General features: G+C 41.2%; 1 protein-coding gene across 1 annotated transcript in view; it reads right to left on the minus strand.

Annotated features, from left to right (window-relative positions):
- Positions 1-16,869, minus strand: part of GABRA3 (gamma-aminobutyric acid type A receptor subunit alpha3) — a 268,649-nt gene that overhangs the window by 23,228 nt on the left and 228,552 nt on the right. The window contains exon 7 of the mRNA XM_024116769.3: positions 13,129-13,272. Coding sequence (XP_023972537.1) covers positions 13,129-13,272 — 144 coding nt within the window. The remainder of the gene's footprint in view (positions 1-13,128; positions 13,273-16,869) is intronic.

A 16,869-nucleotide genomic window follows, 5' to 3' on the forward strand; every position in this document is an offset into this window, starting at 1 on the left:
AGTAGGGTAAGTCACTCTGGTGTGTACAACCGGGAACATTCTCCCCCCTCAATTTGGGCTTTTGCTCTAAGGGACAAGCCAATTTGTTCATTTGATTGGGGTACCCTGTTGGAGAGGGGAATCGCTGTTGGACTCTACCTGATTTGTGAACAGATTCATTTGCTTTTGTTTTGTGTTCATTTGCTCTTGTCCTGCGTTCATTCATGATGGAAACTGTTTGTGCCTTTGGTATTGGAATGTGCCTGTGCTTTTTGTGTTTTGTTATTCTTGAACTTATAAATATGGGAAATACTCCATCTGTCCCTAAGGAAAGCCCTTTGGGGTGTATCTTAAATAAATGGGCAAAATATAGCTATGGGCCTATGACTAAGGAAGAGATGATATTCTATTGTAATAGTGTGTGGTCCCAATATACTTTAGGATCAGGAGAGAGATGGCCCTTGAATGGCTCACTTAATTATTATACAATCTTGCCATTACAATTGCATTGTGAAAGAGCCCGTAAAAATGATAATGTAGAAGCATTTATGCTATTGCATCAGGAGGGAAAGAAGTCAGATAGCTGCCACCTTATGGTACAGCTGTCTGAAAGGAAAACTAAGGGAAAACCTGTTCTACAAAAGGGAGAGGGAGAAAGTGAGAGTGAGGACATGTTATTTCAAAACTTAAAACCCCCTCTGGCCAACCTGGCTCCTCCACTGGCCGAGCAGAGTGCAACAGCAGTTGTTCCGACAGCCCCCATGCCACCAACATATTCACGGCCCCCTGTTTCCCCTACTTATGGGGATCAATTAGAAGTTTTTATGTTAACCCTTGGGGCGGAGGGGCCTGGTTTGGTGTCACCATCTAAGACCCAACAGGGCACCCAATTTGGACTGGGAGCCACTTTCGGAGCAGGGCAATTTCCCTTGTGCCAATATCCCATAGGAAGCCTTAATGCAGATGGCCAACAAACTGTGTTTGTATGGATGCACAAGCCATTCTCAACTTCAGATTTGTTTAATTGGAAAAACCGTAACCCTACATACCAAGAGGACCCCCTCCATGTGACTGAACTTCTCACTTCTCTCTTTGCCACTCACCATCCCTCTTGGGCAGACATTCACACTCCTATGAATATGATGCTTACTGGGGATGAAAGAAGGATGGCTGTTGACAAGGCTAGAAAGGAATCACACCAGCTCCATCTACCAGATCCAGATGAAGCTCCAGAAGCAAATCTGGCAGTTCCTATTGCTGAGCCTGACTGGGATCCTAATAATGGGGGCATGCCACTTCTAGAATATTATAGGAGATGTGTCTTAGTGAGTCTTAGAAAGGGAGTACCTAGGCAAAAGAGCTTAGACAAAATTCGGGAGATACACCAAAAACCAAATGAGGATCCACCAGAATTTCTAGAAAGAATGTATCAAGCTTATAGGTGCCACACTGATGCAGACCCTGAGGCCCCCCCAAAATAGGAGAATGGTAAATGTGACGTTCATTGGGCAAAGTGCCCCAGATATAAGAAGAAAATTACAAAAGTTTGATGGTGCACTTGGAATGAACCCTTCTCAATTGGTAGATGTTGCTTTTAACGTGTTCAACAACAGGGCACAACGACAGAGGCAAGAGGATGCAAGATGGAACGCCACTTTGCTGGCAGCAGCACTGGATTTCTGGAAGGCTACTAACCCAGAGAGAGGTAAGCCACCACTGGGGAGAGAACAATGCGCTTACTGCAAGGAGGAAGGGCATTGGAAAAAAGATTGCCCTAGGCTGAAGAATAAGAAAGAAAACAATAAAAGAAAGATAGGAGCCTCTCATATGGTAGAAAGGGAGGAACACTCTGAAAATGAATGAAGAGGCCCGGGGCTCCCTTGGACTTGAGGCGTCCAATTCCAATTTCCCCACAGGAGCCCCAGGTAACTTTGACAGTGGGGGCCAAGTTGATTGACTTTCTGATAGATACAGGTGCAACATACTCTGTGGTAAACACCAAGGTGGCACAGAAAACATCTCAATCCATTCTGGTCACAGGAGTTTCTGGAGAAGTACAAAATCGTTTTCTTATAACCTCTAGAATGCCAATTAGGGGACCTCACCCTGAAACACAGTTTCTTCTACATGCCAGTGTGTCCAATCACTCTTCTGGGCCGAGATCTCCTTTGTAAATTACATGCTCTGGTAACTTAACTTTTTTGTCAGGACAGCTTGACATCAGGGTCCCACCGCAGTACGCTATAAGCCTACAGATGGCACTTATGGATGCCCCAGAAAAGGAGACAGAGCTCTTTCCCCCTGAGGTCTATGAAAAGGTGAGGCCAGAAATGTGGACTGATGGTACTCCAGGGAAGGCCAAAAACGCATGGCCAATACAAATCCCATTGAAAAGGGATGCTGGGACACCTAATCTAAAACAATACCCTCTGAGGCCAGAGGCCCAAAAGGGAATTCAGCCAATTCTCCAAAAGTTTTTGAAAATAGGACTGAATAAACCTTGCAGATCCCCATATAACAGCCTTATTTTCCTGGTCAAAAAGCCAAACTCAGCAGAGTATTGCTTTGTCCAAGACTTGAGGGCTATTAATGATATAGTCCAAGATTTGCACCCTGTGGTACCTAATCCATACACTCTGCTTACAGCTCTTCTGGGAGAATACAGCTGATTCTCAGTTTTGGACTTGAAGGATGCTTTTTTCTGCATTCCTATTGCAGAAGAATCACAGCAACTGTTTGCTTTTGAATGGCAGGACCCAGAAACACAGGTAGTCTAACAGTATTGTTGGACAGTCCTGTCTCAAGGATTTAAGGATTCCCCTACCTTGTTTGGGGAACTGTTGGCTAGGGACCTTAGAAACTTAATATTGGATGAAGGACTTTTACTCCAATATGTGGACAATTTGCTTATAGCAGGCCCTACATAAGTGTCTACAAAATACCATTAGAACCCTAAATTATTTGGCCAATTGTGGATATAAGGTTTCCCAGAAAAAAGCCCAAATATGTAAGCAACAAGTCACGTATCTGGGCTTTGTCCTTTCCAAGGACAGTGGGGTCTTTTGACTAATAGAAAACGGGAAATTGCAGGCTTGGGAACACTCAAGACTTGCAGACAACTGAGGGGGTTTCTGGGAATGGCAGGGTTCGGTCAGGTTTGGATCCCGAACTATGGGCTCATAGTAAAGCCCCTCTGTGAGGCTTTAAAGGGACATGATTTTGAGCCCCTTACTTGGACTACAGAATGCCAAACAGCCTTTGAAACAATAAAAAACAAAGTCAGTCTCAGCCTCGGCTTTGGAAGAACCAGAGTTAAAGAAACCTTTCAAATTGTATGTCCATGAGAGGTAAGGCATAAGTCTTGGGGTGTTAATTCAAACTCCGGGGAATAGCCCTCAACCTGTTGCCTGCTTCTCAAGACAGACGAGAACAGACTGTTAAGGGATGACCCCTCTGCCTTAGAGCTGTAGCAGCTACTTGTGACATATTTCAGGAAGCTGAGAAGTTTACCCTGGGCAACCCACCACTGTGTATGTCCCTCACATGTCCTTTCTTTACTGGAGCAGAAAGGGGGCTATTGGCTGACTTCTGGGAGAATGGGAAAGTCCAAGCCATTCTCCTGGACAGTCCCAACGTAAGACTTCAGGTCACTTCCGCCCTAAATCCAGCCACGTTGCTCCCAGAGCACGACTGCCTACACGTCATCAAGCTAGTGTACTCTAGCAGACCTTGGCTGAGCCAGATATGGAATTGTTCACCGATGGAAGCAGCTTCATGGACCAAAGTAGGTGATGCACTAGGTATGTGATGGTAACCCTTGAAAGGATTGTTGAAGCAAAAGCCCTGCCCCCAGGGAGCTCAGCTCGGAAGGCAGAAATCGTTGCTCTGACAAGAGCCCTGCTCCTCGCTAAAGGGAAGCAAGTAAATATATACACAGACTCTCACTATGCATTCTCTGTGGTGCATGCTCACGGGGCGATCTGGAAAGAAAGGGGGCTTCTCGCTTCAAACAATAAAGACATAAAACTTGCTTCTGAAATCCTGTCACTATTAGAAGCAGTCCATAAGCCCTCACAAGTGGCTGCAATGCACTGCCCAGGCCACCAGAAGGGTGAGACTCATATAATAAAGGGCAGTCAGTTAGCTGACCAAGCTGCAAAGAAAGCAGCAAAGGAATGGGGTTAACAATCCATGATATGGTCACTTCTCCCACAGATCGACTTGTCAAAATACCAGCCAGTGTATTCAGGAAAGGAGAAGGAGAGAGCCAAAAATGGGGATTCCCTCTTGATCACACCTCACTTGGCTAGAAATGTAAAGTACAAGGAATTGTTTTGATTCCTGAGGCCCTCTTGGATACTGTGCTGCAGCACATTCATAATAGTACCCATTACGGGAGAGATGCCACCTTACAACAGATTCAAAGATATATAAATGGGGCCTAACCTACGAAGGGCCATCCAGCAAGTCACTCAAAATTGCATGATTTATGCGAAAAATAACACAAAAACTGCCGTCAGGCTTCCCCAGGTGGGGACTCAGCACAGAGGAACCTACCCCACCGAGGACTGGCAAATAGACTTTACTCAAATGCCTCGAGCTACAGGAAATTTCAGGTACCTGCTATTATTTATGGACACTTTTTCTGGACGGGTGGAGGCATATCGCCCCAGGACAGAAAAAGCCTCCAAAGTGGTTAGAGCCCTCCTTAAGGACATTATCCCCTGATCTGGAGTGCCTAACTCCCTTCAAAGTGATAATGGGCCTGCTTTTGTCTCTAGCGTAACCCAACAAGTGTCTAAAGCACTGCAAATGAACTGGAAGCTACATTCATCCTGGAGACTACGATCAACAGAAAAAAACCGAGAAAATGAATTATACATTAAAAAGGAGCATTGCTAAAATATGTCAAGAGACTAATTTAACTTGGGATAAGGCCTTGCCAGTTGCCCTGCTATGGATCAGAGTGGCTCCCAGAAGCAGGCTTAAATTAAGCCCCTTTGAAATATTGTATGGTAGGCCATTCCAGGTGTCTGGCCGGGTGGGAGAATCTATAAATGCTCTGAAAGATCTAGCAGTTGACAATTATGTTAAAGCTCTGGGCACTATACTAACCTCTGTTCATGAGTTTGTTGCCAGCAGGTGTGCCTATCCAACTGAGGTAATGTTACATCCTTTCTGGCCCAGAAACTGAGTCCTCCTTAAAACCTGGAGGGGACAAGGGACTGAGCACCAGCTGACCGCAAGGTGGACAGGACCACATGTGGTATTACTTACCACACACTCATCTGTCAGGTTAGCTGGAGTAAAGCCATGGATTCATCACACTCGGGTGAAAGCAGCACCACTGTCATCAGAAAATGACCCAACTCCTGAGAGGCCTAGAGAGCAATGGGTTTATGAACCCTTAGAAGACTTAAGGTTGCTCTTCAAAAAGAGTGAGTACTGAGATTAAAATTTCATTGTAGAAGGAATTTCATCAGGTTCAAATAGTTGTAGATAAAAAGAATTGTATTGCTTACTAACATTTTAAAGGAATATTCTCGACCCAAAGCTGATCAATTCCATTTCACAATCACCCCCTCATCTCCCCTGTTCAGTGGGAAGTAGCCAGAAAAATCGTCACTCCTTTTCCCACAAGATTGTGGAATGGACATTGACAGTGGGGAATTGTAATAGTAGTGGGGCAGGCGTGAGCTATAGCAGCCCCGCTCAGCCATTGGTCGGTGTTGCAGTGGGCCCCTCCCCCAGGCAAGCAACTGTCAATGAGCGACCCGTCAGTGGTCCCGCTCAGTCATTGGTCAGCACTACAGTGGCCCCCTCCCCCTCTTCCGTATAAAAGGAGCCTCCAGAAGGAACCAAACCAGCCAGCACCTTGGCTTCAGACTTCTAGCCTCCAGAACTAGGAGACATAAATCTCTGTTGTTTTAAGCCATTCAGTTTCTGGTACTTTGATATGGCAAACCTAGGGTTCCCTAGAATGCTCTACACCTATATATTCCATTACGCATTAGATATCACCACTTGCGGATCTAATAGGTATCTTGACCTAACATGTCCAAATCTTAGCTCTTACTGTCTCCATTCCCTACCCGCTCCAAACTATCCCTTCCAACAGATTTTCCTATCTCAGTAAATGGTAGCTCTCAGGAGCACAAATCAAAATTCTTCAAAATCTTTAACATCATCGACCGCTCCCTCTCCCTCCCTCGTGCATGTTTCCATGTGTGCATACACAAATGCAGACACGGACACAGATACGTTGACAGTTCTTCAAAATATATTTATAATTTGAGCATTTCTCACCACTTCCGCTGTTACCAGCTCGGACTAAGCTACCATCATCTCTTACTTAGAGTACTGTAATAGCTTCCTAACGTGCCTTGCCTCTGTACTTGTCCCCTTCAATGCATTCTTAGCGTACCAGCCAAAATGAGTCTATTATAATAAAAGTCAGATTCAGTCTTTCTTTTGCTTAAGGCTCCCCAATAGTTTCCCATCTCTCAAAGAGTAAAACGCAAATTTCCCCAAAGAGTCTCCAAAGGTCCATGCAATCTGGTTGTTGCTCTACTACCTTTCTTATTAGAGCTTCTTCTTTTTCACCTCTCTCTCTCTCTCTCTCTCTCTCTCTCTCAATCTCTCTCTCTCTCTCTCTCTCTCTCTCTCTCTCTCTCTCTGCCCCCATTTGGTTTCAGTATGTCTCCCAAATGAGGAAATTTCCCACTTTCCTACCTCGCCCACTCCCTTGTACCTAAGCCTAGGAAGCACCATCTGCTTAGCCAAAGCCCAATATACAATCCATATTGTGTGTGTATTCACATTCTAGCTTGTTTATGTGAACATGAAAAATACAAGTAGGCTTAGTTTTAATTTAGCAAAGAATTGTCATACAAAATTGTAGAATTTCTTCCTTCTAACTTTGGGGTTGCTTTTATTTCTCTCTGCCGCTTTTTTCAATCCTTTTATTTATTTGTTCCCCACTCCCTCCCCCCTCTCCTCCTTCTCCCCCTCTCTCCTATCTATCTGTGTACATTTCAACTGCTTTCTTTCCCTGTCCTTCTGTTCACTTTTTTTCTCAGCTGAGGAGGCACTGAAGATTTATTTTTAACAATAGTTGGACTTTGATTAGCTTGGGGAATTTCCTCCCCTTCCACATATTAGTCTCACACCCCTGGATTCCTTCCTGTCTATTAATCCTATATCTGATCATGTAAACTATTTAATATTTATGAATAATATTTATTATGTATTTTATATAAGTTATATTCTGTAGATCTGAAGGGAAAGCAAGTGGACTTTTCAAAAGCTTATCAAATTAGCCATTGTTTTAAATAACTGAATATATTTTCTTAAGCCTCTCCTTTTCTATCCTTCTTTCCTTCAATTTCTATCTTGTTGTTTCTCTTCCAAAGAAGCAAAGAGAGTGATTTAAGATCAGCAAGGTGGTGGAATAGGACAGCCCTGGCTCTAGTACCCTGTCACAAAAATATGGTTTAGCAGCTACCAACGGAAGAGAACACCTTTGTGAAAATCCCAGATCTAAGAAGTAAAGCTGAAGCAGCACCCATCTGGGGCATGAAAACCAAGAAAAGTGACATTAGAAGGATAACAGAAGTGGTATCAATTTGTCGCCTTCTTCCCTCCCCCAGGCCAGCTCAGTGCAGCACCTAGAGGGTACCTCTGAGTCTATGGTTTCTCCAGTGGGGAAATGAGAACCCAAGGCAGATATCCAGCTTTCCCGGGCATTCCCCTGGAGGCTCACTTCTGCTTTGCCTCATGGGGAACGCTCTGGGAATCGGCAGGGCCCGATAATTTGGGGTCAGCTAGCACAAAGGAATATGGCATAACTTACAGCCAGCATTGTGCGAATCTTGGAGGTGGTATCAGGTCCCCTGCCAGCATCATCGCCTGATCAAAAGTACAGTCAGCAGTCTAAATTCAACTGCAAGGGAACCCAACTTCTGAGAGCAGCCCGCAGCTCTGGCATACAGAGGAGTAGATACAAAAGCCCCGCCCAACAGCGGAGCTCAAGCCAACTGCAGAACTCCAGCAGAGCCCTCTTCCAGGGGCAGGGAGCCACGCAATTGGGCCACGTCCCTTGGTGGCTGTTGCCTCACTGCACCAAAATGGTGACCTCAGGGGTCAACTGCTGCTCTGGCTAAGCAGTCATGGGGTTTTGGCGCCGCCCCGCCCGCAGAATGGCATCTGCAGGTAGGTCAAAACACACCGGCCACGCTGCTCTTATTTTCTGATTTGTCTTCACTTACCTATGTTCCATGTCTAAACAAATAATATGCACAATGACAGTAATGAGAGTTTTTCTAACAAATGGTCAAATTTCTAGGAAAGATGCAAAAATAATATCAGGCTCCTCTTAGAAAATTAATGTAAATATTGCAAATAAGGGAAAATGGAGTCAGTGCTGAAGTAGGGAACAGTGTGAAGAAGTAGCCACCAATTTAGAGAAATTTCATTCCTTTATTTAACACATGTTTGAATCTGGAGCAAAGAGCAGGAGCCCTCTGCTTAGAACTACTTCATGCTGAGGACTGACAGCTTTCAGAGAGAAAACCACTCACACAAAACAGAACACCCACAGACTGTGGGTTTTTCTCTGGCCCAGCTTCCCATTAGTATGTTGGACCCCACATAGAGGAGCATATCAGAATTCAGAAAGGAATGCCCATAATTTATAGTCACATGAAAACAATATACATTTATGTGAGGTAGTATTTATATGGTTTCTAAACCAAAGGGTGTCAAATAATATACAGCAAAAAGTCTCCCTCCTTCAAACCATTTCATTTCTCCTTCCTTTAACTACAATTAACAGCTTCTTGTGTATATTCTAGAAATACTATTCCTATACTAATATATATCCTTATAGTCTTTGGTGGTTTTGTATTTGCTGTTTTCACTCAACAGTATATCCTGCAGATATTCCCATTGAACTTCCTCATTCCTTCTTACACCTGCATAGTTTACGGAGGTGCACTGTATCATGTTTTCAAAACTAATTTGCTATTATAATCTAATATCTGCAATAACCCTATTTTCAAACAAGGTCACATTCTGAGGCACTGGGGGGCAGGATTTCAACATATCTTTTGGGGAGACATAATTCAATCCATAACATCTGCATTGCCAAGAGTGAAGGGAAACTGGCATGCTCATACACTGATAATGAGAGTGTGAATTGTTTCACCTTTTTTTTTTTTTTCTGCCGTACACGGGCCTCTCACTGTTGTGGCCTCTCCCACTGCGAAGCCTGGACGCGCAGGCTCACGGGCCCAGCCGCTCCGCGGCACGTGGGATCTTCCCGGACCGGGGCACGAACCCATGTCCCCTGCATCGGCAGGTGGACTCTCAACCACTGCGCCACCAGGGAAGCCCTGTTTCACCTTTTAAAATGGCAATTTGTCAATATGTATTAAAATTTTTTTAATGTGTCTATTTTCTGAAATAGCAATCTCAATATTTTGTTTTTATCCTAGGCAGGTAATTACATAGGAACAAAATGTTACATGGAAAAAGAAGGTCTTTCTTTGCAGTGTTCTTTATAGCATTAAAACAGAAAATAATCATAGGTAATTGGTTAAATGGATTATGATCCAGTAAGATGAAGATATTATTGAGTTCCACAATGAAATGCTATGCTTCCCACTGATAGCAACACTTATCATTGTCAAAAAGGCTGGCTGTGGCCTCAGATGATGGCCTTTTAATTTTCTTTTTAAATTTAGAGTAAAATAAAACAGGTAATAATTAATATATGCCCATTCTAATTGTTAAAATATTGTTACCAACTACTTAGAACTAACAACAAAAAACAAATGTTGGTGAGGATGTGTGGAAATGAAAACCCTCATGTACTCTTGGTGGGCATGTATACTGGTGCAACTATTATGGAAAACAGTATGGAGTTTCCTCAAAAAATTAAAAATGGGGGACTTCCCTGGTGGTCCAGTGGCTAAGACTCCTGGAAAAAGAAGGTCTTTGCAGTGTTCTTTATAGCATTAAAACAGAAAATAATCATAGGTAATTGGTTAAATGGATTATGATCCAGTAAGATGAAGATATTATTGAGTTCCACAATGAAATGCTATGCTTCCCACTGATAGCAACACTTATCATTGTCAAAAAGGCTGGCTGTGGCCTCAGATGATGGCCTTTTAATTTTCTTTTTAAATTTAGAGTAAAATAAAACAGGTAATAATTAATATATGCCCATTCTAATTGTTAAAATATTGTTACCAACTACTTAGAACTAACAACAAAAAACAAATGTTGGTGAGGATGTGTGGAAATGAAAACCCTCATGTACTCTTGGTGGGCATGTATACTGGTGCAACTATTATGGAAAACAGTATGGAGTTTCCTCAAAAAATTAAAAATGGGGGACTTCCCTGGTGGTCCAGTGGCTAAGACTCCACGCTCCCAATTCAGGGGGCCTGGGTTCAATCCCTGGTCAGGGAACTAGATCCAACATGTCACAACTAAGAGTTCTCATGCCGCAACTAAAAGATCCTGCATGCCACAACTAAGATCCGGTGCAGCCAAATAAATAAATAAATGTTTTTTAATAACTAAAAATGGAACTACTATACGATCCAGCAATTTCACTTCTGGGTATTTATTTGAAGAAAATGAGAACACTAGCTTAAAAAGATATATACACCTCCATCCTCACTGCAGCATTATTTACAATAGCCAAGACATGGAAACAACCAAAGTGTCTCTCCATGGATGAATGGTTAAAGAGATATGGTATATATAGATACAATGGAATATTATTCAACCATAAAAAGAAGGAAATTTTTGCCATTTGCAACAACATGGATGGACCTTGGGGACATTATGCTAAGTGAAATAAGTCAGAGCAAGACAAATATTGTATCTCACTTATATGTGGAATCCATAAAACAAAACCAAACAAACAAAAAACCAAGCTCATAGATACAAAGACTAGATTGGTGGTTGCCAGAAGCCAAGGGTAGGTGTTAGGTGAAATGGGTGAAGGGAATCAGAAGGCACAAACTTCCAGTTATAAAGTAAATAAGTCCTTGGGGTGTTATGTACAGCATGGTGACTATAGTTAGAATACTATACTGCACATTTGAAAGCTGTTGAGAGTAGATCTTAAAAGTTCTCATCACAAGAAAAAAATTCTATAACTATGTATGGTGATGGATGTTAACTAGACTTCCTGTGGTGATCATTTCACAATACATACAAATATTGAATCATAATGTTGTACACTTGAAACGAATGTCAATTATATCTGAATAAAAATATATCACTAGCTTGTGTGTACATTTTATTTGGATCCTGTACACTTAGTGACAAGAAAACATGCTTACAATATAAAATTACATAAAAAACAGCTTATAAAACAGTATCAATATTATGGTCCCATTTATATAAAAACATATTTATATTAAAAGTGCAAAGAGAACCTTCTTAAAGGTTACACACCAAAATGTATAATAATCAGTTAATGCACGAAATTCTTCTAAAAAGTTTTTTTCTAGATGGTGGAATTAAAGAATATTTTAATTTACATTTTTTGCTCCTCTGATATTTCTAATTTTTCTATCATGAACGTGCGATAAAGACTAAACAAACAGTGGTTTAACCAAATGAAATGGGGCTGCTTGGATGGCTAATGATGGGTCTCAAAAGTTGATACCAGGTGAGCAGTGCCAAGGAGGGATGGGGAAGTCAGGAGAGCGAACAGATGCTATAGCCCCAGGAATTCTCTCCCTTCTGCGGGGTGGACCTCCAGGGCCCCTGGGTTACCCCTGGTCTCTAGGGGTCCGCCTTGCTGTGCTGGGATGCACAGGGCCTTCATCAGGAGCCTGGGTGCTCTTTGCCCACAGGCTGGGGTGGGAGGGAGGGGAGGCTCTGATCTCAGATGGGAGGTCGTTTGCAGCAGCAGTGGCACCCCACAACAGGAGGTGGCGTCTGCTCAAAAATGCAAGGGTCACAGTAGGACAGTAAAAATACACTTTGTATATGCAGGCACTAAAGGTCCTCCTCCCTCTACCTGCTTGGGGAGAGCAGAACTGGCCAGGTGGGTACTTTCCCCTCACCCCCACAGATCAGCTGACCTTCTCCAAGAGATCATGTTCTCACAAACCTCTGGCCTTTTGAACCTCCCTATTGCCATTCTCAAGAATAGCCTTTCCCCACACCAAGTTTCAAATCTCTAAATCCTGTTGTCCTTTAAATCCATTTCAAATGCTGCTTTTTTTTAGGTTCCCGCCCCTGGTCCTAGGATGGAGGGAGAACAGACCACAGACATACTGTAATACTATGAGAGGGAACAGCAGTGTCCAGCTAATGAAAAAAAGGACAAGAGTACCCTACTTCATTTATAATTGTGGATTCAGAGACCTTCCATGGAGACAAGTGTTGAAAGTTCCCACCCTTTCATGGCAAAAAATATTGTAAGATATGTGGGCCCCTAAGACATACTCCATTTTGTCAAATACCCTAAAGTTCGTTGGGATTCAGGGTGCGTCCTTCCTCAGGCCCCTACAACTGGTCAGTTTCCAAATAGATAGCACTTAAGGCTACAGAACAAGCCTCTAAGTTCCATTTATCAGTATCCAAGGAAGAGCCATTGAGAGGACCTGGCAATATTTGCCAGACACACTTGTTTCTGAAATGGGTGATTCACTTCAGAAAATAATTCCATGGCTCATTCCTGGACCTCCTGGCTGTGTTCTGGCCTCTCCTGGGGTTATTACCTTGCCACCTCTGTATTGGTGGAGTTAAGCAAATATTTTCATGAAAACTTTAGGATCAAAATTTAGCTCTCCCACTGTCATGGCTTCCCTCTGCTTTCTCTTCTACCACAGTCCAGCCCTAATGACCTTGACCTAACTCACGAAGAGACAGCAGGGCATCGTGGTTAAAAGCATGATCTTGGAAGCCAATCTGCCTGGGTTCAGATCTTGGCTCTGACATTACATAACTGTGACATGGAACAAATTACTAAACATCTGTATGCCTCAGTTTCCTTAAGATAATAGTACCTACCTCACAAGACTGTTTTGTTAACATAAGTTATTATAAGCACTTAAAACAGTGACTGGTATGTGGTACAGGTTACAAAAATGCTTGCTAAATAAAATAAATAAATACCTGTACTCGACCGGATTATTTCTGTCCCAACAACATGGCCCAGCAGGTCATATTGATTCAGTCGAGAGCCATCCTGTGCCACTTCCACAGATTTGTTCTTCCCAAGAGTCCAAGAGTAAACTACTTCGGCTGTTGTATAGGCATCTAAGGCAGAACAAAGTCAAGAAGGAGAAGTAAAGGGAAAGGAAAATGATTATCTTTGATACTAAACTTGCATGAGATTGAAATACAACTTCCATCCCAAAAGAGTTTTAGGCATGTGGTATATCTTCAACTGAAGTACATTTATCCATGCATGTATTAAATACTTGTTGAACAATTACTAACAGTTTATGCTGGATACACAGAAGTAAACCCAAAGTGGTCTCTTGCTTCAATGACTCACAGTCTTCTGGACTGCCAATTAATTGTTAAACTTTTCCTTCTCTTGGAGGATAGAGAGTAGGGGCAAGGGGAGGAATGGTTAAAATATTACCTAATGCAGATGTCACAAATTCAAATGCCCACAGGAGCTAGAGAGGTATCTTAAATGACCAAATCAGGCTAGTTGTAGGAAAAATAAACTGCTAGAAATGTAATAAATTTTTCTTTAATTAATTATGGGGTGAACATATGAAATAATGTAAAATATCATACTGGGGATATTTTAAATTAAAAATTACAAATTAAAAAAGCAATAATTAATGATTACAATTTTATTTTGAAATTTATTACCACTTTAATTTTGCAAACCAGAAACCTGCCACCATTTCTTCTGCATCAGCGTGTTAATGTCAGGTCTTGTATTTGGAATTCCAATGTCGAGTACAGAATTTAGTACAGATTAATTTTAACAGGGGTGTGGGTAAGGAAATGGTGAGGGAATGAGGAGTGAGGTTATTTAGTTTTAGTCAGTATCTTAAAAGAATAGAGTTGCTTTCTTTCCAGACACAGATTAACTCTTTGCACAGTGGGTTTTATACTTGGGGTGAGCACTTTGCCCCCCTAACTCAGATATCTAGGCTCATAATAAAGGGAAGCTGACAACCATACTGCTCACCCTCTTCATTCATTTTTGAGCTGTTTATTGTTCAAGTCATTGGGAGGTCTCCAGCTCATGATGGCAGCTATTATGTCCATAATATGCTCTACTTAAACCGTTTACCACAGAGCAAATAATTGCTAGTCAATCTACCAGTGAATGAACATAAATTCTGTATCCCTACAAAACTTTGCAATGTTGGATACGTATTGCATAAAAGTTTGACATTAACACTTACATGTATTAATTGTGATCTGCTTATGTTACATTTTTTAGGACTTTTTTCAATATATTCAAGTAAACCATTTTCTGATTTGCTTATAATGGACAACATGCCCAAAAGTTGTTCATTCACATCAAAATTCTCATTGAAATTATGAGAAAATACACATAACTATCATAAGTGACAAAAGAAAATGCCACAAGAAATCTAACTTTTAAACATAATATGCCCTGATATGGTCTCAGTCATTTCTTCAACTCACTGACAAAAATACTTCTGGTTCAATGTATAATTTCTACTGCAATTAAAGACATTTTTATAAATCTTGTGTCTATAAAATATCTTGATGCCTGTGAAGGTTTATTGCTTAATTAATGCATAACGGCTTTTCCCAGCAGCAACACTTAATGTATATATTCAAATACAAAACCTGTTGAACTTTCAGTCTATTTAATAAAATTAAGATTTTCAATGTACATCTTTTAAAATATATCAATTATGGTTCTTATAATGGATTGCATAATGTTGATATCTGAAGTTTTATTTTTCAACAAAAGCATACTGTGTATGCATAGAAACAGTGTATAAATATTCTTCATTTTTATTAGGAAATGCAAACTTGCCATCTTTTTTGAAATAGTCCTTTCAGTCTTTTATTTATTTATTTTAAATTTTTATAGCTATGGGTACAAGAACTATGTCACTTTCCTCTTAATTCAACTAGGAGCTCTTAAATCTATCAATTAAGTGAGTTGATTAATGGCAACTGACATTGGACCCTGTTTTCAGGGAGACAGCAGAAAGTGTACATATACAAGGGACAGCCACTACTCAGCCCCAGCTGTTTGCGGCCATGTGGGGATTTGAGTCCAATGTTGTCCAATCTTCTGATTTCATAAAATAATAAACAAATCTGGAATTTTGTATGACATCTCCCAAATTTCAAATCTTGGAGGATAATTTTGAAGGTTATTAACACTGTATAGATCAAATAAATGACATCTGCAAACCACCAACTTGTAATCTCTTGTCTAGAGATTTTCCCCTATGGATGGCTGTGGTCTTTTGTGATTCAGTTTTGTAAACAAAGCATCCTCTGCTGCCTATGGGGTATCTAGGGCTCCAAAGTAGAATTGAGATCTTTAAACTACAATCACCAAGAAGAAAGGGATATCCTCTCCTCAGGACTCTTCTCACACACTTACCTAAAACTTATACTAAGACTATTAAGTGAGGACTATCAAAAGGCTATTAATAAAATGTGATTTCACAAGGTCCTTGTCCTCTCATTTTCCCCGGTGCCTTCCATCCTTAATATATATGTTTGGGTTCTACTATTCCTAAACATATAATTACCTGTATATGTCTTCTTTTATTTTTATTTTTTTATTATTAGGTTTTTATTTTTTTATACAGCAGGTTCTTATTAGTCATCAATTTTACACACATCAGTGTATACATGTCAATCTCAATCGCCCAATTCATCACACCACCATCCCCACCCACCCTGCAGCTTTCCCCCCATGGTGTCCATAGGTTTGTTCTCTACATCTGTGTCTCAACTTCTGCCCTGCAAACCGGTTCATCAGTACCACAGTTCTAGGATCCACATACATGCATTAATATACGATATTTGTTTTTGTGTTTCTGACTTACTTCACTCTGTATGACAGTCTCTAGATCCATCCACGTCTCAACAAATGACCCAATTTTGTTCCTTTTTATGGCTGAGTAATATTCCACTGTATATATGTACCACATCTTCTTTATCCATTCATCTGTCGATGGGCATTTAGGTTACTTCCATGACCTGGCTATTGTAAATCGTGCTGCAATGAACATTGGGGTGCACGTGTCTTTTTGAATTATGGTTTTCTCTGGGTATATGCCCAGTAGTGGGATTGCTGGGTCATATGGTAATTCTATTTTTAGTTTTTTAAGGAACCTCCATACTTCTTGGCCATCTGTATGTCTTCTTTGGAGAAATGTCTATTTAGGTCTTCTGTGCATTTTTGGATTGCGCTGTTTGTTTAATATTGAGCTGCAGGAGGTGTTTATATATTTTGGAGATTAATCCTTTGTCAGTTGCTTCGTTTGCAAATATTTTCTCCCATTCTGAGGGCTGTTTTTTGGTATTGTTTATGGTTTCCTTTGCTGTGCAAAAGGTTTGAAGTTTCATTAGGTCCCATTTGTTTATTTTTGTTTTTATTTCCATTACTCTAGGAGGTGGAATTACTGTAGCTATGTAGTATAGTCTGAAGTCAGGGAGTCTGATCCCTCCAGCTCTGTTTTTGTCCCTCAAGACTGCTTTGGCTATTCGGGGTCTTTTGTGTCTCCATACAAATTTTAAGATTTTTGGTTCTAGTTCCGTAAAAAATTCCATAAGCAATTTGATAGGGATTGCATTGAATCTGTAGATTGCTTTGGGTAGTAGAGTCATTTTCACAATATTCATTCTTCCAATCCAAGAACATGGTATATCTCTCCATCTGTTGGT

This window comes from Physeter macrocephalus, chromosome 21 (genome assembly GCF_002837175.3).
Source record: "Physeter macrocephalus isolate SW-GA chromosome 21, ASM283717v5, whole genome shotgun sequence".
Taxonomy (NCBI): domain Eukaryota; kingdom Metazoa; phylum Chordata; class Mammalia; order Artiodactyla; family Physeteridae; genus Physeter; species Physeter macrocephalus.